Genomic DNA, 24,614 nt, shown 5'->3' with positions numbered 1-24,614 from the left:
GTTCTCTTTCTTCTTCAAGTGTCCTTAGCTTGTATTTATAGCTTGGAATGTGTTTGAAGTCATATCTAGCCGTTGGGGATGTTTTGGAGCCGTTTGGGAATGATTTTTCTGCAAAAAATAGGCTGCCCAGAATGGGGGGAATCGGTACCCATTCATAGGGAATCGATATCCCTTCATAATATTCAAATATTATGACCGTTGGGCTGATGAACAGTGAGGGAATCGGTACCCCCTTGGGGGGAATCGATTCCCCTTTTACATACTGGAATTTTTGAGCCTCGGGTTACTGTTCAAACAGTGATTTACTGTTCAAATAGTAAATTACTATTCATAAAAATATTTTTGTGCTCAATTTTAAATTAAAAGAACTTTGAATTATTTTTGTAAATTTTGAATAAATTCAATTAAGTCCAAATACATTTTGTAAATTCAATTCAAGTCCAAAAACTATTTTGCCTTAAATTGTTATATCGAAACATAGTTCAACATTTTATTTTATCATTATTATTTTTTTCTTTTTTTTTCTTTTATTGATTTCAAACTTTAACTCTTTTTTTATTCCTTTACTATTTTCTTTTTAAATTGTCATTCTTTATTCTTTTTTATTTTTTTCTTCAATTTTATTTATCATTTTTTGACTTTTTTTTTTGACTTTTTTCAACTTATTTAATTTTTTATTTTTTCCTTTTTTTTTATCTTTATTTGATTTTTTTAATATTTTATTATTATTATTATTATTTTTCTCTAACGTTTTTGATCTTTTTCAGAGAAATTTTAATCGATTGAAGGTAAGTAACTCGAATCGGGTTTTTTTTAATTTAAATTTTAAATTTTCGCAACTAAGACAACCGACAAATTAATTGGTACCGAAAGGACGGTTTAAGGGTGCTAATCCTTCCTTGACCGTAATCGACTTCCGAACCCGACACGTTTCTGATAAAACGCATATCAGGTAAGATAGTATCCGACCCACCTAAATCTATTTTAAAATAGTCAGTGACGACTCTAACCCAATCATTTCAACAGTTGAGCCCAAAATTAAGCTTCGACTGAGAGATTGACACAATTGACTGTTGACACTTTGATAAGAGATAAGTAGATGACACATCAATTTAATGATCCAATATACCTTTAAACTATATATTTTTGTCATGTGATATCATAATTGTCATTTGTTGTCCTCATTAATTACTCTAGATTATGAGGTGTAGAGACTTTTTAGAATGAAATTTTTCTAGAGTAATCGATCTTAAATATGATCTAGAAATATTAACAATAATATAATTCTTTAACAATTTGATATTTATACATGTTATATAATATTATTTATTATATTTCATATTTATACTAAATAACTTTTAAAAAATTATCAAATAATAGAATAACGTGCATAATACCATTCAAGCATTAAAAAGTACTTTTCACTCTACCGTTTGTAAACACGTTTCTCTAATCAATAAAACGCCATTTATTCGTGCTTAAATACTCTCCTCAGATTTTCTTACACACTTTTCACTCTTATCTGTTTTCTACCAGCCGGTAACCACCAATGACTTTTTTAAAAACCCTAAAACTTGTCATAATTCAAAATCAGACTCATCGGGAAATTTGGTGGCGGCAAAGGGGGCAAGAGTAACTGTTGCCGTTCAAGAGCCAATCGGTAATACAATCATGGTGATAAACATGTCCGCAGGAGACTTGCCTAGAAGCACTTGAACCATTGGACGGACATAAGCTCTCCATGCAAATCGAGCAATTCCCGGTCGCGTAATTACCCGTTGGCATGGCAGAAACCATACGCATGACTGTTTGAACTGTGGCTGTGGGATCCTCCGGCATTATCATGGCATCGTCGAGGTCGAAATATCGTCCGTCCAAAGGAACAGTAAGAGTATTATTGCCGGAAACGACGACGTGGTCTTTGGTTGAGCCGGAGGCCATTGGAAAATATCAAAGAAGCTCTTCCATTTTAGTGCTGTTTTTCGAAGAGGCTTTGCATATAAGTTTTAGAGCATTTTGTGCTGTTGTATTTATAAAGGTGTGGGGATGGCAAATTTGACTATAAAAAATTAGGTACATGCATGTAACTTTATATCAGTGGACATGTAAAATTAAGATATTACAAGGCAATATATATAATCAGAATTTCTTTCTACCATTGATAATGTATATGTTTAAATTCCAGATTTCTAAAAAAAAGAATACTATCTTTTACTACTGAAGTCGTTTAACGGGATCCTTATCATTTTTTTAAAATACAAATGCAATCGCAATTTAAATTGAAAAGAAAATAATTCAAATAATTATTATCATAATTGGTTATTATGGAATCCGATTAATTTTACAGTTAAAATATTATCATAATTTTAACCGTCAAAAACTAAGAGTGCTTAAAATTAAATTAATCAACGAAATAAAAATAATTTAATTACGAATAGCCACCAAAATTAATTTATTCGAGGATTGATTAAAGGATATTTGAAATTATTGGTTTTTTCGATTAAAAGTTATGAATTAACTAAAATTAATAATAAATATTATGTATCATATATAAACCAACTAACCGTCCAACAACCCACTAATGACTCAAGAAACTTGAATCCAATTTCTTCTTCAATTTTGGGTACACAATAAGGGGGAAAGCATGGATTTCTTTTTCCTTTTATTTTCCTTAACCTCAATTTTGGATATATATTTTTAAATATTTAGATAAATAAAAAATGAATAATTGAGATCTATAATAAATAAGAAAGTTTATACGAACAAAAAAATAGATAATATTGACCTTTAAATTCAATTAATCCAACAATTTCAAAAACGTGTACAATTTAAAGTTTTCACCGATTACAAATGTTTATCCCATCAAACTCCTTGACCAAAAGAAAAATGTCATAAACTTCAATTAAATTAAAAATTATCGAATTGATTAAAGTTAGATTGATTCGATTAATTATTTTTGTAAAAAAAATTAGTCCAATTATTGATTAAAAAATTTAAAATTTTGATTAATTTAATCAATAGTGAGTTATCTCGATTAATAATCGAACTGATTTTTCAAAACACTATAATTAAATTTAAATAGAAGTAATTTTTGAACCCAACACATATTAAAAGATTTTAAATAAAATATAAAATTTGAATCTCAATATTCACCATTCATTCAAACAATGAACACTTAGTGGCAAGTCTTTTAAACTAGGGTTTCTGTTTCATAAACCTGTGAATTACATGTCGTTGGTTTAACGTAAGGAGAACTTAGATTTTTTTTTTTAGTAAATATCACAAGTTCAAATTGTTTTGTCTGTCGACGCACCTCATGGTGCAGCAGAAACAAAATTCGACAGTCTCACCAGTAATCCAAGTACGAAAAATCAAAATCGGGAGGAAAAATATGAATACTTACAGTGGGTTCTTTGAAAAACAGCAAAGACATCAGCGGCTAATTGTACATCTTTGCTCATTTCAATCCTAGGGTGTGACCCTGTAGGTTCTTGTAACGTTAGTAGTAATTATTAGAACAATTCTAATACTACATACAATGAGTGACATCTAGCAATATATCATTGTCACCTAAGTTACAAGAAATTATGGTTTGATATATCATCTTTGTGATTAACTCTTTTATGTATTACATCATTCTGTCCTTTATATCTAGAATAGGCACAAGTCTTGGAATAGTCACACTTTTATAGTCCATCTATTGCTTCTTGATATCTAGAGTAGACTATAATTAATGAATAATTTGTGATATCTCATATCAATTTATTCGAGCATGGTCATGCATTTCTAGTCTCACTCAATCAAGTGGCTTGTGATATATTTACTATTATGTAGGAAGGACAAATCATATCTTAATCATACACACCTCACTACATATAGCGAGATATATTCAATAACAGTTTTATAATGCTACCAGTTACGAATCATGTTTAAATGTATCAAAACATAAAACAATATATGTTGTGATAGCATTGATCTCAAGTCTGAGGATCATACATATAGTAATTACCATGAACAATGTTATGACCGTCACATAATAATCCAAGACATATGCTTATTGTGGGTCAATCCAATGCATTGTTCTCTAACAATATAATCATGTATCAATTATGACATATCTATGTCAATGACAACTCATTGTCATCAATAAATAATATGTTAGTCTTAAGCGTATTATTATTGTTCATGCCCATAATAATACTTATATGGATTTTATTATCTTTCAGTTTATGTTAAACACAGATACATAATTGAAAATAATAGTGGCAATGTCTTTATTCAATAAAATCGGTAAATAAAATGTATCATTACAATCATTATATGATTGGTCTTTGGGCATACTCTAACCTAAATAATAATATTACAAATAAAAATGTATTTTTTAAATAATAATAAAATTTCCCTTAATCTATCATGAGATTTATGATCATGGATGGTGCCAGAATTTAATTTTAACAAAGATTGAATCTTTTTAACGGCTTTAAATTTTATACATAATTTTATTTGGGTTAGGATCCACTTACACAATGTAAAACTCTTTAGTTTTTACATAGATTTAAGACCATTAGACGAGTGAAAATATATGGGTGAGATTGACTCCTTATTTTTTTTCTCAGTGAATACCTTCTCATTCCCTACTGTTAATCTCATTCACCTATTTTCGCTCATCAAACAGTCCTAAATCCAAGTAAAACTAAAAGATTTTTATCTTGTATAATAGGATCTTATATCGTTTTATTTTTATTATTTATTTACTTTAAAAATATAAATGATAACATCAAATATACATATTAGTTTTATCATTTCTATGAAATAACAAGTATAAAATTAGAAATAAAATCAAAGTAAATAATTAAAAAATATACTATTTTAAAATATGTTGAAATGCATCCTTCAAATTTTGAAATGCATCCACGAGTGATATTGTACTAAATATACTAAAATTAAATATAAGGTCTGTCGACACGCATTTCGTCCGATTTTATATATATTATTATCATTTTATTATTTTTATTACAATATGATACATGTACAAATATTTATTTGTTGCATTCTTATTACAGGCCCAAATACAAATAAACTACACCCCAAGTCAGCAAGCCCAACGTGCGATCCACTGAAGTTGCAACCGTAACGGAGCCCGAACCGGATCCGCTGAAGCACCCGACCCGAACTGGTGCTAGGGTTTCCATAACCCTTGTTTTCCCTTTGGTGCCGCAAGTAAGGTCCTTCGCTTTTTCCGACCATTTCTTGCAAGTTCAACACCACCACAAACGTGTGTTAGTAGGACTTCAAGCAACCACAACAAACCGAGTTTTACTCGGATTCAACCACTAAAAATAGCCTTTTTTTATACTATAAATTAATGTAAGCACACACACATTGGACGCACAATATCACTACGAGTATTACACAAAGAAAATACACAAGAAAAGAACGAATATTCGAAAGAAGGACAAGTCTTGTAATCGTTCGAAAGCAGAGAAATAAAAGGTGTTTTTTACCTTTGTTTTGATTTTCTTTGGCTTGCATGTTACCTTTGACTCGAAGAATACCCAAAACGCCGATGAAAATAGGGGGAGAGACCGAGACTTTTAATCTCAGATCTACTCTCCCTCGAGGTGTTTTTTAAAAAACAAGTTGGATTTTCGGATCGGGCAGGAGAAAAGCTTTTTAAAAATATTTTTTTTTAGATTTCGTCGCCGATGACCGACGACCGGCGGGGTCGTCGGAATCTGGAAAGCTACGGTGGTGTGAATACCGATAGAAAATGAAGAAGGGGAAGAGGACTGTCGATTTTGGAATGAAGAAATGAAAGTTTTAGAAAAAAATTTGGCCTTTATACATGGCCCATGAAACCCGTTCACCGACCCAACCCAATTCACCAGACCCGCGTGTTTTTGAACACAAAAGGGGATAATTGTTGTTTGGTCCCCCCATTTTTAAAATATTTAATTTGGCCCCCTAAATCAATTATAATCCTCCACTTTCTTTTAAATTCACCCCTAATTTTGTTTCCCTTTTAATTTAATCCTTTTATTTTTTTTATTTTGATTTTATTTCTTTTTGTTTTTTATTTATACGATATTATATTTTTTTTTATTTTTTTATTTTAATCCTTTTATTTTCATTATTTGTTTATTCTATTTTTATTTTATCTTTTACTATATATATCTTATTTATTTATTTTTATTTTTATTCCTATTATTATTTTCTTTTTTTTCCTACTTATTTATATATATATATATATATATCTAATACATATCATGCTTGTTTCCTAGGAGCCCTCTTTTTTTCTCTCTGACCAAAAATTTCCCCCACACTTTCGGTGAAGTAATAGGGGTAGTTTTTTTATTAATATTTATTATGTATATATATATATATTTTATTTGTTTTATTAATATTTTGATGTGTATATATATTTTTTTTCTTATTTAAATATCACTATATATATATATTATTTCTTTACTATTATTTTTCCTTGTCTTGTTTATTTATTTTTCTTCTCTTTATTTTTTTAATTTTTTTCTTTATCTTCATTTTATTTATTCATTTATTTATTGTCTTTATCTTTATTTTTTATTTTTTATTTTATTTTATTTTCTTTATCTTTATTTTTATTTTATTTACTTTTATCTCCACTCCATTTTTTTATTTTCTTTATCTCGTTTTATTTCATTTTTTTTCTTTATTTTATTCTCATTATCTTATTTGTTTTCTTTACCTTTTTTCTCTAACACATTCTCGACTTTTAAAGGTACACTTTACAAATCCTTCGGAGGTAAGTAATTCGAATAGTTAAAACTACCTTCTAATTTAAATTATAATTTTCTTAATTAAAGACAACTGGAAATTACGTAGTACCGAAAGGGCAGTTCAGAGGTGCTAACCCTTCTTTGACTGTAACCGACTCCCGAATCCGACACATCTTTGGTAAGATGCAGATCAGGTAAGAAATAAAGTATCCGATCAACCCATTTATTTTAAAATAAATGATCGGTGGCGACTCCAATACATTTCCTTCAAGTCGAAGCCCAATTACGGGCCCACCCGAAATACGGTTCTGACAAGGTCAAACAATTCCAATTAATAAATATAATATTACTTGATTGCTTACCTTTAAACATTTACACTAAATTGAATTTGGACTACTTCTGTAAATCTCTGACAATTGTAGTAGAAGGGGCTTACTTTTGTTATGGAGCTAATATTCTATCGTAATATTTTATGATGCTTACTTTTGTTGTGGAGCTGATAGTTCTATCATAATATTTTATGATTGAAGAACGAAGACTTTACAACTTATTATATTGTGTTATTAGAAAGACAAAATCTTTGTAATTTGTTTGGTAAAGTACACGTTTAGTATCTAAACTAATACTTTTGTTCTATTTACGTACCCAAACTTTATTTTTATTAAAATCATATCTAATATTTGGTTTAAGTTTTATTTTGGTACCCCCATCGTTAAAAACTTAACGGTGATATTGATGTGTTATCGTAAGATAATGTCATTTCATCATTTAAAAAAATAAAAAAAAATGTTATATTAATAGTTATGTTAATTTTTTTAATGACATGTACCAAATTGAAACTTAAACTAAACATTAGGTATGATTTTGAAAAAATTAAAATTTAGATACCAAAATGAAACAATTTTGAACCATTCTTATAGCTGTGTAAAAATCAAATTTATAAATTACAACAAGAGCCGGACCCCTTTAGACCCCAATGACCCTTCGTCCCTGTTTAAGATTACAATTATACGTATAATTTTATAGAGTATAATTATATAGAGTAAAATGTATTTTATGTCACTTAATTATATATTTAACAATATATAAATACTTTTAAATATTATAATTTAATTACTCAATTAAAAAATATTTCAAATAATTTATTTTTTATTTATTATTTTCTAGAACTATAAAACTTCACGTCAGATAACAGCGAAAAGCTTACATATCAAGTCGTTGATATGAAAATAATCAGTTTAACATTTTATACAATGAAATTTACAAAATTAAATAATTTAGACAAAATAAATTAACAATAAAAATTTATATATTTATCAATATTTATTTTTTCAATTTTTATGAAATACGATAAATTAAAATAAAAACTAATGCCTTATTATTATTTTTTTTGTAAAATAAGCTACAAAATTCACAATTAGAACAAAAACCATCTACATGTACAATGACAATATCTGCTGGTGGCTTCATGTATTCAAACTTTTCATTCACTCTAAGGTTACTGCACTTATACAACAAATGAGAGTGGATTATACCATTTGTTTTTGGTTTTGCTATCAGTTCAACAATAATTAAAGAAAGGGTAAAGTACATAAATGATAACCAGATTATAGGATACTGTTTTGTTGAGTCACTTGATTATTAAAAATTATAAAATGATCTATAACTATAGGGTGATGATTTGTTGAGTCTCTTAACTATTAAAAGTTACAAAATGGTCACCCGTCTATTCATTATGTTCTAAACTCATCATTTTCCATTAAAAAAAATTTAATGGTCGTGTAAATTGGACGTTAACATGCTAACAGAGATATGATAGTCGTTTGAGATTATGATATCATATTGTATCATATCTCAATCAATATCTTAACCTCTAGCTTAGAATATCGTTAAAAAAGTTAACGGAAAATGACCAGTTTTGAATATAATAAATAGTCGGGTGACCATTTTATAACTTTTAATAGTCAAGGGACTCAACAAAGCAATGCCCTATAGTCAGGGGATCATTTTGTAATTTTTAATAGTAAAGGGGCTCAACAAAATAATATATTATAGTTGGGGGACATTTTTGTACTTTACCTAAATAAAAAACAATTTCTAATATTTTTTTCAATTGAAATTTAATCGATTGTTAATTCTCAATCAAACTATTGATTTCAAATTCAAATTCTAATTTGATTATAGCAATCTAATAGTGGAAGAATGGGTGGGCCAAGTAAGAACCTGTAGTAATCAAAGCAGACGACAATGGCACTCAATCTTACGTGATTACTTTTCCCCAATTGCCGTCGCTGAAACAACATCGCCTCAATAGTCTCCACCTAAGCATCGCTCTCAGAGAGAGAGAGAGGGAGAGAGAGAGAGAGAGGGAGAGAAATTGCACTCGGTCATTTCCATTTTTGACGGAATCTCTGCCGCAACGCCTTTTTCTTTTCAAATCGAAAAGATCCGTGCGACAAACAATGGAGGAATGAAGGGGTGAATATGTGTCGCGGTGTAGCGGATGGTGGGGCCGGGCCACCGTACACACGTGTTGATTCCGCATTGCTGAGTTCGTCCATTGGAATGCTGTTCGATCTAATCTGATCGAATTGATTTGCATGACCTTCTCTGTTACACGAGGTTCCTACAATCTCTCTTTTTGGCGTGCATCGCCATCTCTCTCCCAACATGCGTTTGTGATTCAAATCAATCTGCCGATTCTCTCTTTCATTAAAGTTCCGTTTAATTCCAGAATTTGAAAAGTTAGTTCAATAAATTTATGAACTTTAACTATTTATATTTGTTAACATGTTATATATTAAATTTATGAAATTTAAAAAAAAATTCATTTTGTTTTTCGAATTTTATGAAAATAAAAGATAATTTAATTATTAGTAAACATATACACTCATTTTTTTAAAAAGAATAAACATATACACTTAAACAAATTATATGTTAATATATACATTTAAAAAAAAAGATAAGTCTACAGCGCAGGTTATCGCAATGTACTACTAAAGCGACGTACCAAAATATACTACAAGCAAATTTTTTCCTTATTGTGTAAATATTAAAAAATATAAGGAATTATTTAAAATTAACCATTTATTAAAATTTTAATTATAATTTTTAATAGAATTATAATTATAATTATATTTTTTTATTAAAAATAATGATTAATTTAAGTAATTTAATTTGTTTAGATTTAGTATTTTTAAGTTATATAAGTTAGAATCGGCCATCAGTATCAGTCACCATCGACAACCATCTTCACTCGTCGAAAAATCAACTGCTCCGGTCATTTTTAATAAAAAAGGTAAACTACATGTTTAGTACCTAACTATTACTTTTATTCTGTTTTAATACCTCAACTTTCAATTTTTTTCAAAATCATATCTAACGTTTACTTTTTGTTTCATTTTAATACCCTCGTTAAAAAGTTAATGGAGCATCTTATGTGGTATTTTTTATTTTGATAAACTATACAGTTCAATAATCAACTATTTTCTCTCTCCTATTTTGATCACTAAAGTTTAAAATTTTGAATTTAATCATTAAACTTTTGAATTGCTTCTATTTTGATCATCTCAGACTATATTATTAGTAGTAGTAGTATGACATGCTAAATTAATTAATATTTAATATCAAATAAGATTTTAAAAAAATATCCAACCCTCAATTTTCAAACCCTAATCGTCAATCCAAACCCTAATCCCACCGACATCACCTCCGACCACCACATAAGAATCCATTGAAAAATCGTTTGCAAATCAGAAAAAAATGAACACGTAGAAACAAATTTAAGTGTCAAGAATAGAGCAACCACCATCACCTTCACAAAGACAAATTAAGAAAAATGTAAACATTGCTCAATACCCATAATTGAAATAACAAAAACTCAAATTTTTTTAGCATAAAAACAAAAACAACAACAATAAAAGGGAAAAGCGCATGAAATGAATGAGAAGGAATTTGTCATCCATGCTTCCTTATTTCCTCTTAAAATGCTACAGTTCCATAAAAAGTAAAACTAAAATAAAAAAAATAGATAAAGACTATGAAACAAAAACAAAACAAAAAAAATATAGGTTTTTGTTTATACTTGTTTTCTTTCACTTTCCCTCATTTTACAGGTAAAATAAATATATAACCCATTTTACTAGATCACCAACCAAACAAAAACAACTTTACCCTCTTTTTGTTTTCATGAGCCTAATCATAAAACCAAAATGAAAATAATGAAAAAATAAGAACAAAAGCTTGATGAAGATAAGTATGGACTACAAGGTTTTTTTATTATTTTTTGTGTAGTTTTACTCAATCGTAGCACGGTCTCATGCAAGGAAAGAGAAGGAAATGAAAGGAAAAACAAGGTCTAGTATGGGTTTTTGGGTATTCTTTGTTTCATGAAGATGAAGTTAAGGATGTGTTTAAGTCATTGGGGTTTGGAGATTTAAGATTAAGATTAATGATTTTGATTTTGATTTTGAATTTGATTTTAAATTTTTTAACATTTAATTATAATATATTTGACATGTAATATTAATAATAAAAAAAATAATCCACATCATCAGAGAGATATCAAAATACAAGTAATTTGAATGTTGAATGATTAAATTGATTTTTTTAATTTTAGTGACCAAAATAAAAGTGAGAAGATAGTTGAGTGATGAATCGTGTAATTTACCTAAATAAAAAATACCACGTCAGTTGTTCCGTTAAGTTTTTAACGTCGGAGTATGAAAATGAAATAAAAAATAAACGATATGTATGATTTTGAAAAAAAATGAAAGTTGAGGTTTAGATCAGAACAAAAGTAATAGTTTAGGTACTAAACATGTAGTTTACCCTAAAAATTATAATTTAATTGTAATTATATTAAAATTATAATTAATTTTTAATAAATGATTAATTTCAAATAAATCCTTATACTTTTTAATATTTTCATAATAAGGAAAAATTTACGTATGGTGTGTTTCGGCACGTTGTGGTATGCGACGTGCGTTGTAGAATTTTTCTAAAAAAAATATTGAAAATCAATAAATATTTGATATAATGATAAGATACATTATACTCCTACAACATATTAATTTTAATGAGTTTGTTTCAACCGCCTAACTTTGTTTTTAATGATTTTTTTGGACATTTTTCTAGATAATTTAGTGAGAATGGATAAATGAGATGTATATCTTAATTATATGATGATCAAATATAGGATATTAAATGATGGATTTAAAAAATTTAAAATGATGTCAACATCATTTAATCATTTTTTATTTTTTATTTTTTATTTTTTATTTGTTCCTTAACTTATTAAATTAAATTTAATCATTTTTTAAAATAATGAGGATGCACTTGGTCTCGTAAGGGGCTTAGTGTATTCGTCGATTTGGATATTATAGATCAAATTGGTTTGAGATTTGACAAGTTGTAGGTTTGGGTTGAGTTTTAAATTGATTTAAACAAAATCTAAATTGATAGAGTAGTAGGAGACATTGAGGCATATTTGTCAACATCTTAAAGCGGTTAGAGAAGACATCGAAAAATGATAATTGTAGTGTCGATGTAACACAAAGATAAAATTATAAAATTTTTATTTTTGGAGGAATAATATAAAAAAAGAAAAAAATAATAATGTGGATGACACATGTATTTTATAATTATAAAAATCATGACTATCGTGTCATTCTTTTATTTATGATTTAACAGCAAATTATCAAAATAATAACAAATCAAAAATTTAATGAGTAAATTGAATTTTTTAACTTTAATGACCAAAATAAAAATGAAAAGACAGTTAAGTAATGGAATTTGTAGTTTAGCCAAAATGTAACTAAAAATTAAATGCTCTATTTAAAAGCTAGAGCATGTGACGTGGCCCTTTCACTTGCTTCCTATGTTTATTCAGCAAAATTGAAAACTCCGCTTTCGACCTACAATTTTTATAGGCTCTACTGCCCTAGAGTCTTATTCCACCTAATAGATGGGCCCGGTATCTGTTCCTAACCGCCACGTAGTTCGTTTTTAAAGGAATGATTGGGTCCACCTGACGACGAACCTTAGATTCCTTGACATATTTACAAACTGTAATCCAACGCAAGGTAACAGTTTACGGCACATTGTACCTGATTACCGAACACCCAATCATACTCATCCAAACTGTCATGTCAGCAATCAAAACATTCGGGTTTCCGACACCTCATTCGATGACCTGCTGGTGCAGGGAGTTTCCGATGAGTAGCCCCGTAGTAAATAGCGTAAATCTTGCCTCTTGTGTCCCCCCCACCTATAATGGTTTGTTCGTGGAGGTCCACCCTGGCCCCAATACCTACGTGGCACTTTCAAAGAATGCCACGTAGCGAAGAAACAAAAAAGCTTGTGAGTACAACTCAATGACTTTATTATTGGCTATATTTTTGTTCTGGTTTCTATACTATGCAAAAACTCAGAGTTTGATCCATATTTTAGTTTGGTACATTGCAATTGCCCTACTTTAATAATATTATTAATTTATTAATCGATGTCGATTGTTAATATCGTTAACTATTCCAGTTGAAGGGTTGACAAGTTCATAAAGCCTTGATAAAATTGAGATCTTGTATAAGTGACGAAATTAATAATAGGTAAGAGAAATTTCGTCCCTAATTTTGCTTTCAGAAACATCAATTTGAGGAACTCCTAGCTTTTGCTACGTTATATATTACTATATTGTTTCATATCGGAATAGTTGAAAATCCACTAATCATGTCTAATTATGATCTTAATAATTTAAACTAATTATTAATATTGTAAAAGAAAAAGATCAAATTACATCCCTAATAAAATTTAAGGATTAAATCTAAAGTTTTAGTATACTAGAGGGACCAAAAGAATTTAACTTTTGTATCCGATGAGGATGCGTGTGACATCAACTCAATTTCTCTAACACGTGTCGCATTTCTCTTCAGTATTCGCCCCTCTTTATATCTCCTCCCGAATTCTATTTTTCTCCTTTATCTTTTATCCTCTTCCGTCACATGGAACCTCCACCGGTAGAGCAAGAGGAACAGCGAGTCCACCGACTCGACTCTCTCTCCGAACCGGACCTGATTTCAACCAACTCAGGTGTATCCTCGATTCTCATCTGGGAGGATTCCCTGAGCACGACGAGCTCGGGCGATATCTCCGGCACGAGCGGGAGTTCCGGTGAGATTTTAACTGCGGAGGCTGCGATTCCCAGGTTGCTCGACCCTGCGCCTGCTTGTGAGGAGCTTGATGTAGCGGTAACGGTGAGGGAGAAGTGCGTTGGGTGGAACAACAAGGGAGTGACATGGGGGTTCACTTCTGTGATCGGGAGACGGAGAGAAATGGAAGACGCTATCTCCGTTATACCGGCGTTCATGTCCCGCAAGTGCGATCACGTCGGAGGATGTACGGCTCCTGGTTCGAAAACCGCCGCGGAAATCTCCCCTATCCACTTTTTCGGTGTCTACGATGGCCACGGTGGTTCACAGGTAATGAATTCTTCACTCGTTTAAGAATTTATGTTCAATTTTGCTCTGACTCTTCAGGAAAAAAAATCACTGGTTCAAGTACGATTAATTTAGCTTGTTCCATAAAGAGAAAATGGAGGGCAGATGGCGTGAGGGAGTCCCTCCACAGTGTGTTCTTCAATAGTGAATCAAAATAATAATTGTATATAAGAATTTAACTAAAATATATTAAATGCATAAATAAATATTAAATAATTGTAGGGAAACGTTTAAATAAATTATTATTGTTTGGATATAAACAATTATTCTTTTTTCATGCTTTGACACGTTTTCAATTACTAGAGGGTTAGCCTTTCGCATTCTTCCTGAACACGTGATTTAAGAACCAGCACATCAGTTTTTGTTTTGGCCCAAGAAGTCTAGCTCTTTGTTTTCTTTAAAGAAAATAATATAATAATAAAAGCTTCGCTAATTTTGCCAATAACATACTATACAATATATTAGCATTTGTTAAATAAGTCAAGGCTCTTAATATATTTAGTTCCCAAGTTATTATTGGTTTGATTTGAAACCTTTTTTTTTATTATGTGGCTGCTGGGTTTTCGTCGGTCATGTTTGCATTTGACATTTATGATTTACGTGTATGAATAATTAAATTAATAATTAAAATGTATTCGAATCTATATCAGGAAAAATCTTGATAGAGTTTTCTGTACATTATGTGTGTATAGTAAAATTTGAACGTGAACATAGATGGACGTAGTATCTTAGATTAAGGGTTGAACTTTTAAAATTTTAAGATTGATGAACTTATAAAATTTCAAGGGACTAAATAAATTATCAAAGAAATTTTTTAAAATATATGATAATCTTAAATATAACTTATAAAATGTGGTGTTTCAACAAGGTCTCATTAGCTCAAACTTATAACTTATTGTTGATTTTATCGTTACAATATTCCATCTTAGTGCTATTATTATTGTCATTATTATTTTGTACGGTCCATCGAAACAATCGAAGCAAGGTATAAAGAATCCTCCCATGGGTGCCCCACCTTAAGGAATCATGAAATTCCTTTATTGTGGGAATAAGAAAGTCAACGTAGGCGGGAACAAATGTTATTTTTGGTGTGCCATGTTTTGTCATTGAAGTAGTGGCATGGGCACCATGACTGGTCGGTTCAATTAATAGAGCAAGACCAGGAAAAAAGAGGGTTTGGGCGGTGGGTTGGTGAACAGCTTTGTGGCCATCCGTAGGTCACAGTTTTTCGTCTTTTTTACATTTGACAATAATACCTTCCTTTTTATTTGTTGCCTTTTTTCTAGATCTAGTACTATTGCCTTTCTAGAGAAGCTTGCTTTTTCCCTTGATTCGTGATGAACCACAAACAAATTTCAGTTACTTGTATATATCAGCATCTGGTACTTAGTTACTAGGAAAATGACATACCAGCTTATCTTTTCTTTCATGTCAAGACTTATTTAATCAAATAACTATAATTTTCTCATGGAAATAGCTTTCATGCTATTGTCATGTTTTCAACATCATCTTCAGACTTCTTAAACAAATTTGAGTGATTGCGGTTGTATTTATTGTCTTCTCTAATTGAAGAAAGTGTTAATATTGTATAGTTTTGTTACTACTTAAATGGACAGTTTAATATGTCTTAAACGAATCCATGATTAAGTTTATTGGTCCACTTGTCTAATTTTTATAGCTCTACTTCCACCGGTCAAACATACATACAGGAATATATAATATGAATATTTTAGTTTGATTCTCCGGCATGACAATGTACCTTTCCTGGTTTGCATCTCAAGACAAGGATTCTTTATTTTGATGCCGTTCATTCCCCATGTTAACTTAAGCAATGGTTGATAGGTGGCTAAATTTTGTGCTGAGAGGATGCATGGAGTGATAGCAGAGGAATGGGGACGTGAAGTGGTTGATGACTCTGGGTGGCAGAGGAGATGGGAAGCGGCATTTTCCACTAGCTTTGAGAGAGCTGACAATGAAGTCCACTCCACTGCAATCGCACCTGAAATGGTGGGATCAACTGCTGTTGTTGCAGTTTTATCTGGTTGCCAGATTATTACATCCAATTGTGGTGATTCAAGGGCAGTGCTTTGTCGGGGAACTGATACCATTCCCTTAACTGTCGATCAGAAGGTAACTATGAAAACTGTTTGTAATTGTTACAGTTCTACAAATGATTAACTGCCATATTTTATGTTCTAGTAATAAGCTTTGTTTTTTAAAGAAGATATAGGCGTTTATTTTTCACCCTTATTTTCTGCTTACTACAGCCTGATAGACAGGACGAGCTCATGAGGATTGAAAGAGAGGGAGGGAGAGTCATAAACTGGAATGGTGCTAGGGTATTTGGAGTTCTTGCAATGTCCAGAGCTATAGGTTTTCTCCTTTATCTCTACATTTCTATTTCATTTGAATTTCCTGTTTAGCATTTGTCAAAGCTGCTTCAATCATGTTCAGGTGATCGGTATTTAAGGCCATGGATAATTCCAGTGCCAGAAATTACCTTCATGACCAGGAAGAGTGAGGATGAGTGTTTGATCCTGGCCAGCGACGGGTTGTGGGATGTGATGAGCAACGAAGAGGCAGGGGAGGTAGCTCGCTGTGTACTAAGACGGCGGCGCAGGTATTCGACAGCAGATGGAGCTTCACCTGCTCAAGTAGTAGCCGATAATCTTACCGAAATAGCATTAGGACGCAACAGTTCTGATAATATATCAATCATCGTTGTCGATTTAAAACCAAATAGGAAACGCCAGCCAAGGCAGTGAACATTGAAGGAGAATAACCATTCTTTCCTTCGTCAGTTATACCACGTAAGCCAATTCCTTCTCTCCTACTAGAGTCGATCAATCCTCACTTTTAACAGGTTTGGTCAGGATATAAAATGACGTGTATATTATTTATTTTATTTTATTTTATTTTTCTTTTTCAAAATTTCACCATTTAACTACTCTTTATGCATGCTTGAGTTGTATTGAAACACCAGTCGAAAATATTAGTCTATATCTGTAACCAGTATCCCCATGTTTTGATATCATTACAGTGAAGTTTAGTACAATTCTCCACACTTATATATATATAAAACCGAGCACATTCTAGCTAGTTGCGGTGGCATTTCCGGCTTTAGAAAGAGCTAACAAGTACGATTATGCTTGAATGTCTGCAAGCTTGGAAAATGCTCCTTGCTGGTTCTTGAGCTGGGCATAGGTACCTCGCTCCACCACCTTTCCATCGGCCACAAATGCGATTGAATCAACTTTTTTTATTGTGTTAAGCCGATGGGCGATCACAACGGTGGTCCTTCCCATCATGATTCGATCCAAAGCTTCTTGGACTACTTGTTCAGATTGCACGTCCAGAGCGCTAGTCGCCTCGTCTAGTAAGAGTATCCTTGGGTTCCGAATTATAGCTCTTGCAATGGCTATTCTTTGTTTCTGTCCTCCTGATAGTTGCACTCCTCTTTCTCCGCATTCTGTTTTATATCCTTCCTTCAATGCTCTACACATCAAGGTTTAATACGAATCGCAGAATTGTTAGCGTGATTTCAAGGTTGTGAATGCTGTTAACACAACGGTTAGGAAGTAAACAACTTACGAGATGAATTCATGAGCATTTGCAGCTCTAGATGCTTCCGCAACTTCGTTCTCAGATGCATCGAGCTTTCCAAACACAATGTTATCCCGGATGGTGCCTGAATATAACACTGGCTCTTGGCAGACCAATGCCGTTTGCCTCCTGTACCATTGGATGTCTAGTCCTCTTATGTCTATACCGTCTACTCTCACCGACCCCATTTCGACATCGTAAAATCTTTGTATTAATCCAATCACAGTTGATTTTCCACATCCGCTTTTCCCGACTAGTCCAATGCTCGCACCCGGTTTCACCTCCAAGCTAAATTGGCGCAACACGAGCATATCCGGCCTGCTTGGATATGCAAAATCAACCTTCTTCAACTCTATCTTTCCACTTATTCTTTCTAGCTTTGTTCCATTGGTGCCATCTCCTCCCTAATGCAATAGTAAACAGATTAAGTTGAAGCAAATTGTATGTTGTAATATAAGCAAACAAATCTACTTACTTGAGATCCTGGAAAAATCGAGGATTGCCGATCAAGGATCTCGAATATGGATGTCACCGCAGTTGATCCCTTGGCTAGATCGGCGGTCATGCTTCCGGCTTCAGCTATGACCTTTCCGGTGCTAACTAAGATAAAGAAGGTCTTAAACACATCCCCTGCTGATATATCTCCCTTTTGAACCAGTGTACCTCCATACCAAAAATCTAAAGCCCACGACATAAAGGTTAAGCAAACAGCTGACCCCATACCAATCCCTGCGAGCCATGATTTTTTCCTAGCCTCTTTCCTCGGTTCCTCTTGTGCCTCGTCGAAAAGTTGAAGAACCTTACCGAGGCTCCCGAACGAAGTTACTATTCGATGATTATAAACGGCTTCCACTGCTATTTGAGTGCTTTGATTTTGTGCCTTGACGAAGTTTGTTGAAATGCTGGAAAGCAAAACTTTCCGTGCGTAGAAACACATGATTGTAAGAGGTTGGACTGCAATCATCACTACTGCTAATTTCCATGCCACGATTAGTCCGATAATCATCGCGATGGTAACGGCAGAAGTAGTTTGAACTAACAACGAGATTCGGTCCGCTATGAGAGTCTTAACCATCGATGCCTGATTGCTCAAACTCGAACATAAAGCTCCATTGGAGTTTTTTTCTTCATCAAACCAAGCAGGTTCGAAGGAAAGCATTTTCTCTAGCATTCTACTTCGAATTCTCCTAGTTAACCGCTCACCCATGTAAGCAAAACTATACTGCTGAATAAGATTCAAAATGAAGGAGAGCAACGTGAGCAAAGAAAATATCAAAGCATAAGTACGTATCCGAGCCTGCATTTCTTGGTGACTTGTCGCGAAAAATGCCGAAATCATGCCACCGATTGTTAAAGCATAGACGGGTTGAACGGCTCCGAAAGCTATCGCCGAGAGGCTACCAATCAAACCATGTCTACATTCCGGCGAATTTAAAGAGAGGAGCCTAAGGAAGGAAGGAGGGGGATGAGATACCGATTTAGAAGTTTCTATATTAGTCATTGGTGTAGCAAAGAAAGCCGGACTCGGGCTCGATTTTGCAGTGCTTAGCCTGCCGGTACTCGTTCTTCCAGCAGACGGAAGGCGTGTTTCGAGATTGTGTTCATGGTCGCTGCAGCTGAATTGTCGTTGTAGCTTGGCGAGCCGTGCATAGTGACCGTTCTTCATGTTCATGAGGTCATCTTGGGATCCGATTTCAATGATGCAACCATTGTCAACAACAGCAATGAGGTTTGCATTTCGAATAGTGGAGAGCTTGTGGGCAACGACCTGCGAATTCTTAATTAATTAGAAGGAAAACAACAAGAAGGTTACACTAGAATAAAAAAAAATACTGAATATAGTTGCTTATTAGAAGCACCGCTAGCCTGCTCCATTGGCTTCACTGTACTTGACTTTTGAGGCAAAGGACAAAATAAAAGCCAAGACTAAAGGGCAAAAACTCAAATTAGGGACTAATCTTCCGTTGCCGTGTGATGATCTGATTAAAGGTTTGAGAATTGAGAAAACCTAGAGAATTTGATAGTACAATAAGATAAAGTGACATGAACCACGCCAAATCCCTTAAGTTGCAGACTTTACTCTTATCATTTCTTCAATTCTATCGTATCATCAAATTCTCTTAGTCAATTCCACAATCAGGTCTTTGATATTGTCACCTTTACAATCAACGTTTTAGAATTATAGAGCTAAAGGAGTTCGCAGTTACCAGAGTGGTTCTTCCCATGGAGGCCTGATCAAGTGCATTTTGTACCAGTGTTTCCGATTCAGAATCAAGGGCACTCGTCGCCTCATCAAGTAGCAGTATCACAGGGTTCTTTATAATGGCTCTAGCAATGGCGATACGCTGCTTTTGTCCTCCTGACAACAGTGCTCCCCTTTCCCCAATCTGTTCATATTACTTTTTTATATTCAAAATCACAAATAATATATTCGAATAACGAATCGATATGTTCACACATAATTCATGTATAATAAACTTAAATTAGAATAAATCGCACACAAGAATTCGAACCTTTGTTTCATAACCTTGAGGAAGCTGTCTAATGAAATTATGAGCATTAGCAGCCATGGCAGCAGCCATTACTTCATCCATGGTAGCATCTAGCTTCCCGAACATTATATTTTCCCTTATGGAAGTCCCAAACAATGCATTTTCTTGGCTAACGAGCCCCATCTTTCCTCTGATCCATTTCAATTGTAGCCTTCTTATATCGACGCCATCGATTTTCACCGCTCCGTTGTTTACATCGTAAAACCGTTGCACCAATGCGATGGCGGTGGATTTTCCACTCCCGCTTGCACCGACAAGGGCCACAGTTTTGCCCGCTTCGACTTTGAGGTTGAAGTGTTTGAGAACTACGGAATCGGGGCGTGAGGGGTACACGAATCCGACGTTGTCGAACTCTATGTCTCCTCGGATTGTGGGTAGCACGATGCCGTTGGTGTCTTCGCTTTGTATCTGAGGTGTACGGTCGATCCTGGCGAAGATGCTGGCGGCGGCGACGGTGGCTTCCGTGAAGTGCTTTAGATCAGCTAGTGCTACTCCAAGTGCCCTACGTACATTTCATCCACCAAGTAACTCCAGTCAACCTCAAGTACTCCACAAATAATTATAAAAAAGAAATTGATATTCCGTTTATAGATCATTATATTTCGGAACTAAATTCAATGGAATGTGTTTTTACACTTACAGTCCTCCCAAGATAAAGCAGAGACCAGCAGTATAAACCCTTCCACCACTCTCTCCTTTATACATGACCAGATGACTTCCATACCAAGCAACAAAGGCCCATATGGCAAAAGAAATCCCTGTGCTCCCCACTGCCAACCCTTTGGCTATCCCTTGCTTCAACCCCAACTTCACCGCCCCATCCAATATCGCCGAATACCTCTCCACGATCCTCCTCTCCGCCGTGAATGAATACACCGTCTTAATCGAGCTCAGAGCCTGCTCCACTACGGCGTTTGCCTTCCCATATTCCTCGGAAACCTTCTTCGAGATATACAAAAGGTACTTCCCATAAAGTATTCCAGGGATTATCAGCAAAAGAATTGTCGGGAAAACAACCAAAGCCAACCTCCATGAAAGATATGCCGAGAATGCCAGGCCCGATATGAAGGCCGTCGTGTTCATCACAAACAATGGAACCTGTGAGAAAACAAAATGGACAACAAAAAGTTAATCATTTTGCGGCAGAATTCAAGCGGTATATGGGAACCGGAAAGGCAAAACCTTCTCGCTAAGGACTTCTTGTATGAGAGATGTGTCTTTGGATACGCTGTTGATGACCTCCGATGTGGTTGCTTCCTGTGAATCGAAGAACCCGACTTCTTGTTTAAGTATTGCTTCTAAATACTTGTAACGGATCTTCAGCACTTGCCGCTCGCTGGTTTTGCTCCAACAGTACCCTTCTGCAAGAAATCAGTGTTTTCCAAGATTTAGGGTATTATCATTCTAGGGTTTCACTAAAAGAAACTGTCTCCTAGTTTGCCCTCGGAAAGCTAAACAAAATGCGGGGAAAAAAGAAGATGAAAATTACCCATGAAAGCCACCACCATGCCTGCTAATCCCAAGTATGTAAAGTATAATGTGCACTGTTAATAAAGTCAAAAAAACAAACATTAGAACACGAGAAGGCAGCAGCCGAATAAAAAACACAGCAGGATCTGGTTCAAGTGCTGACCTTTTCGACCTCTCCCATGAAGTTGTTACTGTTTTTGTGGGAACTTCCAAAGCCCAAGCTGTTCATTATACGGCTGACGAAGAGTATTAACCAGTTGGTCGACATTCCATCGCCGATAGCTCCAATGGTACCCATTACCATCAGCAGAACATCAACCCAATCAGCATATCTGAAAATTATGAATATATTATGCCTGGTTTTGTTCTCCCTCAGGAACCCATTTTTCTCTGGTGAACCCATTTTTTTCATCCCTAATTCTGATCGAAAACCTCAGCTTCAAAGAAGCTTTTAAAGATGTGTCCCTAAGCAAAAGGGAAGAAAAGCAAAAACAAACATTAAGAAAGTGTTGGTAGCACTTGTTTTGCCCTACCAACTATGGGTGCATTTGTGTATCTATTTATATAATATACACAGAAATGATGTCTGCTGACTTTCCATGATGTTAACTTCCCCTTATATATATATACACACTCATGCAAGTTCAAGAAAAGATGACTATGGCCACCCTTTATTTCATTTTGTTTAATTATTTCCATTTAATGTTTTTTTAGATGGTTTGATTAATTAAGTACACGTATGTTTTTTATACAGCTTTAAACCCAGTATTCCAATATGATTTGGCACTTTGCATAAATAATATTATAATAATAATTACAAATATGAACGACATTCACCATACCAACACTGATTAATTAATTAAGCTCATCATTCAAATGGGTTAAAAGAATTGAAAGGAAGGAGAAAAGCTCCTTTTTCTTCTAGGAAAATTTGAGGGGTTCCCTCTTTTTCTAAAGTAAAGCTGGTTTCTTATTCTAAAAAGAAGGAAACATAAAGCATTGTCCTTTCTGGATATCAATTGCACTCAATTGTTACACTGATCCTATGTACGCTGGCATAGTATCATATTCTAGGTTCTAATCATATAGTTAAATTCTGATTCTATGTGTTCGTTGTCAATGATTTTATTTTTCCATAATTTTCTTTTTAAAAGATCTTATAAATGAATGCATTTTTTTTTGTTTAACTATAGTTTTTCTATTGTTATCTATAATTTTTATATGTGATTATTAATTTTAATCTATTTGCTTTGTGATGATGAACGTGATAAAAGCACTTGGCTTATATTCGGAGAACCTGGCCGGTGGTCACTTAGAATAGTTCTGATTTTATCAATTCAATTGTTCTTCTTAATTAAATCACGTGCCCATTGACTGGTTTGAAGGAATATATAGATTTTTAATGTGGAAAGAAGAATGTTTTTCGTGCCATTTTCTGTTCTAATTTATTCTCTGCCACTAATAAAATTAAAGTTATGTTTAATTACAATCTTTCTGTTTAAGGATGTGAGCTTGGAAATGTGAAAACGTGTTTGAAAGTGACGAAACTTGTAGATGCTTCAAGCAAATAATTCTGAATTATGCTCTCACAATAAAAACCCAAAGGGTTGGGTTTAATTGTCGAGTTTTAAATTAATTAAAAATATCTAATTATTTATTTGGTCATACGACTAAAAAGGCTTAGGTTCAATTGTTCCTGTGCAAGTTTTGAATAAATTAAAATGGCTAGGGTAAATTATTTATTTAGTAATCTATTTATTTTTGTGTTTCTATTTTAGCCACCTAATTATGTTTTTCTTTTTAAAATCATATATCACATTATGTTCTATTTTTTTTGGTCACTCGTTTGTCGTTTCCGTTAGTTTTGATCGTTAACTTAACAAAAATGATGATGTGACATAATATTATAATAATTTTAGTTGAAAATCCTCAATATATGAAACCCTATCAATTATTGTTCAATACGGCTATCGGATAGAGCAAAATGACAACTGATAATTTGAGAAAATAAAAAAATAAGATAAAGAAGACACAAATTTTACGTGAAAAACCTCTAAATAATATATGGTAAAAACCACGGGCAAAGGTAGAAGAATTTCACTATCAGAAAATAGGAATTACAACTTCTCTTGATCTAACAAAGAGAAAACAATGCCAATTCTCTCTTGATAAAAAAAAGAAAACAATTCTCAAGAAAACTCTTTAATTTCTCTAGTATTGAGAGAAAGCTATAATGATTTTGAGATGGTTTTGAAGGTAAATAAGTTAGTGTATTTATAGTTGAAGCTTAAGAACTAATCTTATAAATACTCTAAAATACTATATTAAATGAGCAATTTTTCCATACCAATTTTTCAACCAAGTTGCAACAGTAATTTTTGAATTTTACTATTACCAAATTCGGTGCATTAATGCACCGAAAATTGACCCCTTTTTTTTACTTTCAACATCAATATCGTCCAACATTAAACCCAAAATCCCTCTCTCAAATCTCAATTGTTCTCGTCGCCCATTTGCTCAGTTGTTGTTGTTGTCGTCTCTCCATGTTAATCGCACACCCCCCGTCGATTCCTCGCAACGCTAATCATGCCTTACAACCATTGAACTTATCGGGTTGATTTTGAAAACTAGGTTTTTGAAGAACACCTGAAGGCTAGGGCAAACAAACGTCGGATACCTGTGAGAGCGAATAGACGGGGGAAAGAAAACTAATGGGAACAACAACAAAAATGGTGTCCAAA

General features: G+C 33.1%; 3 protein-coding genes across 4 annotated transcripts; 1 reads left to right on the top strand and 2 right to left on the bottom strand.

The window, feature by feature from the left end:
* Positions 1 to 1,596: 1,596 nt before the first annotated feature.
* LOC120192290 (probable E3 ubiquitin-protein ligase RHC1A) lies at positions 1,597 to 1,941 on the bottom strand. The gene has a single exon (XM_039195080.1). The coding sequence runs from the start codon at positions 1,939 to 1,941 to the stop codon at positions 1,597 to 1,599; it is 345 nt and encodes a 114-aa protein (XP_039051011.1).
* Positions 1,942 to 13,738: 11,797 nt separating this feature from the next.
* LOC120192362 (protein phosphatase 2C 56-like) lies at positions 13,739 to 17,787 on the top strand. Of its 2 annotated transcripts, XM_039195153.1 has the most exons (5): positions 13,739 to 14,230; positions 16,091 to 16,378; positions 16,516 to 16,621; positions 16,703 to 17,058; positions 17,404 to 17,787. In XM_039195153.1, the coding sequence occupies exons 1-4, from the start codon at positions 13,754 to 13,756 to the stop codon at positions 17,011 to 17,013; spliced, it is 1,182 nt and encodes a 393-aa protein (XP_039051084.1). In that variant the 5' UTR covers positions 13,739 to 13,753; the 3' UTR covers positions 17,014 to 17,058; positions 17,404 to 17,787. The 2 variants fall into 2 exon arrangements, with proteins under 2 accessions (XP_039051084.1, XP_039051083.1); XM_039195152.1 differs by lacking the exon at positions 17,404 to 17,787 and having other exon boundaries at positions 16,703 to 17,148.
* On the bottom strand, positions 16,969 to 22,486 carry LOC120192361 (putative ABC transporter B family member 8). The gene is made up of 10 exons (XM_039195151.1): positions 22,037 to 22,486; positions 21,893 to 21,947; positions 21,586 to 21,764; positions 21,044 to 21,501; positions 20,365 to 20,905; positions 20,059 to 20,238; positions 18,327 to 19,619; positions 17,840 to 18,255; positions 17,404 to 17,743; positions 16,969 to 17,058 (listed from the first exon to the last, which is right to left on the bottom strand). Exons 1-10 carry the CDS (start codon positions 22,283 to 22,285, stop codon positions 17,050 to 17,052), a joined length of 3,720 nt encoding a protein of 1,239 aa, XP_039051082.1. The 5' UTR covers positions 22,286 to 22,486; the 3' UTR covers positions 16,969 to 17,049.
* Positions 22,487 to 24,614: the final 2,128 nt, after the last annotated feature.

Source organism: Hibiscus syriacus, unplaced genomic scaffold, assembly GCF_006381635.1.
Source record: "Hibiscus syriacus cultivar Baekdansim isolate YM2019G1 unplaced genomic scaffold, ASM638163v2 tig00116974_pilon, whole genome shotgun sequence".
Lineage (NCBI taxonomy): Eukaryota > Viridiplantae > Streptophyta > Magnoliopsida > Malvales > Malvaceae > Hibiscus > Hibiscus syriacus.
This window is presented reverse-complemented; position numbering and strand designations above follow the sequence as displayed.

Coding starts and splice junctions, on each gene's coding strand:
- LOC120192290 (XM_039195080.1), bottom strand. CDS start 1,941: ATGGCCTCCGGCTCAACCAAAGACCACGTCGTCGTTTCCGGCAATAAT.
- LOC120192362 (XM_039195153.1), top strand. CDS start 13,754: ATGGAACCTCCACCGGTAGAGCAAGAGGAACAGCGAGTCCACCGACTC. Junction 14,231..16,090: donor ATGGCCACGGTGGTTCACAG/GTAATGAATTCT, acceptor AATGGTTGATAG/GTGGCTAAATTTTGTGCTGA. Junction 16,622..16,702: donor TGCAATGTCCAGAGCTATAG/GTTTTCTCCTTT, acceptor AATCATGTTCAG/GTGATCGGTATTTAAGGCCA.
- LOC120192361 (XM_039195151.1), bottom strand. CDS start 22,285: ATGAAAAAAATGGGTTCACCAGAGAAAAATGGGTTCCTGAGGGAGAAC. Junction 18,256..18,326: donor CGATTTTTCCAGGATCTCAA/GTAAGTAGATTT, acceptor CTATTGCATTAG/GGAGGAGATGGCACCAATGG. Junction 17,744..17,839: donor AATGCTCATGAATTCATCTC/GTAAGTTGTTTA, acceptor CTTGATGTGTAG/AGCATTGAAGGAAGGATATA.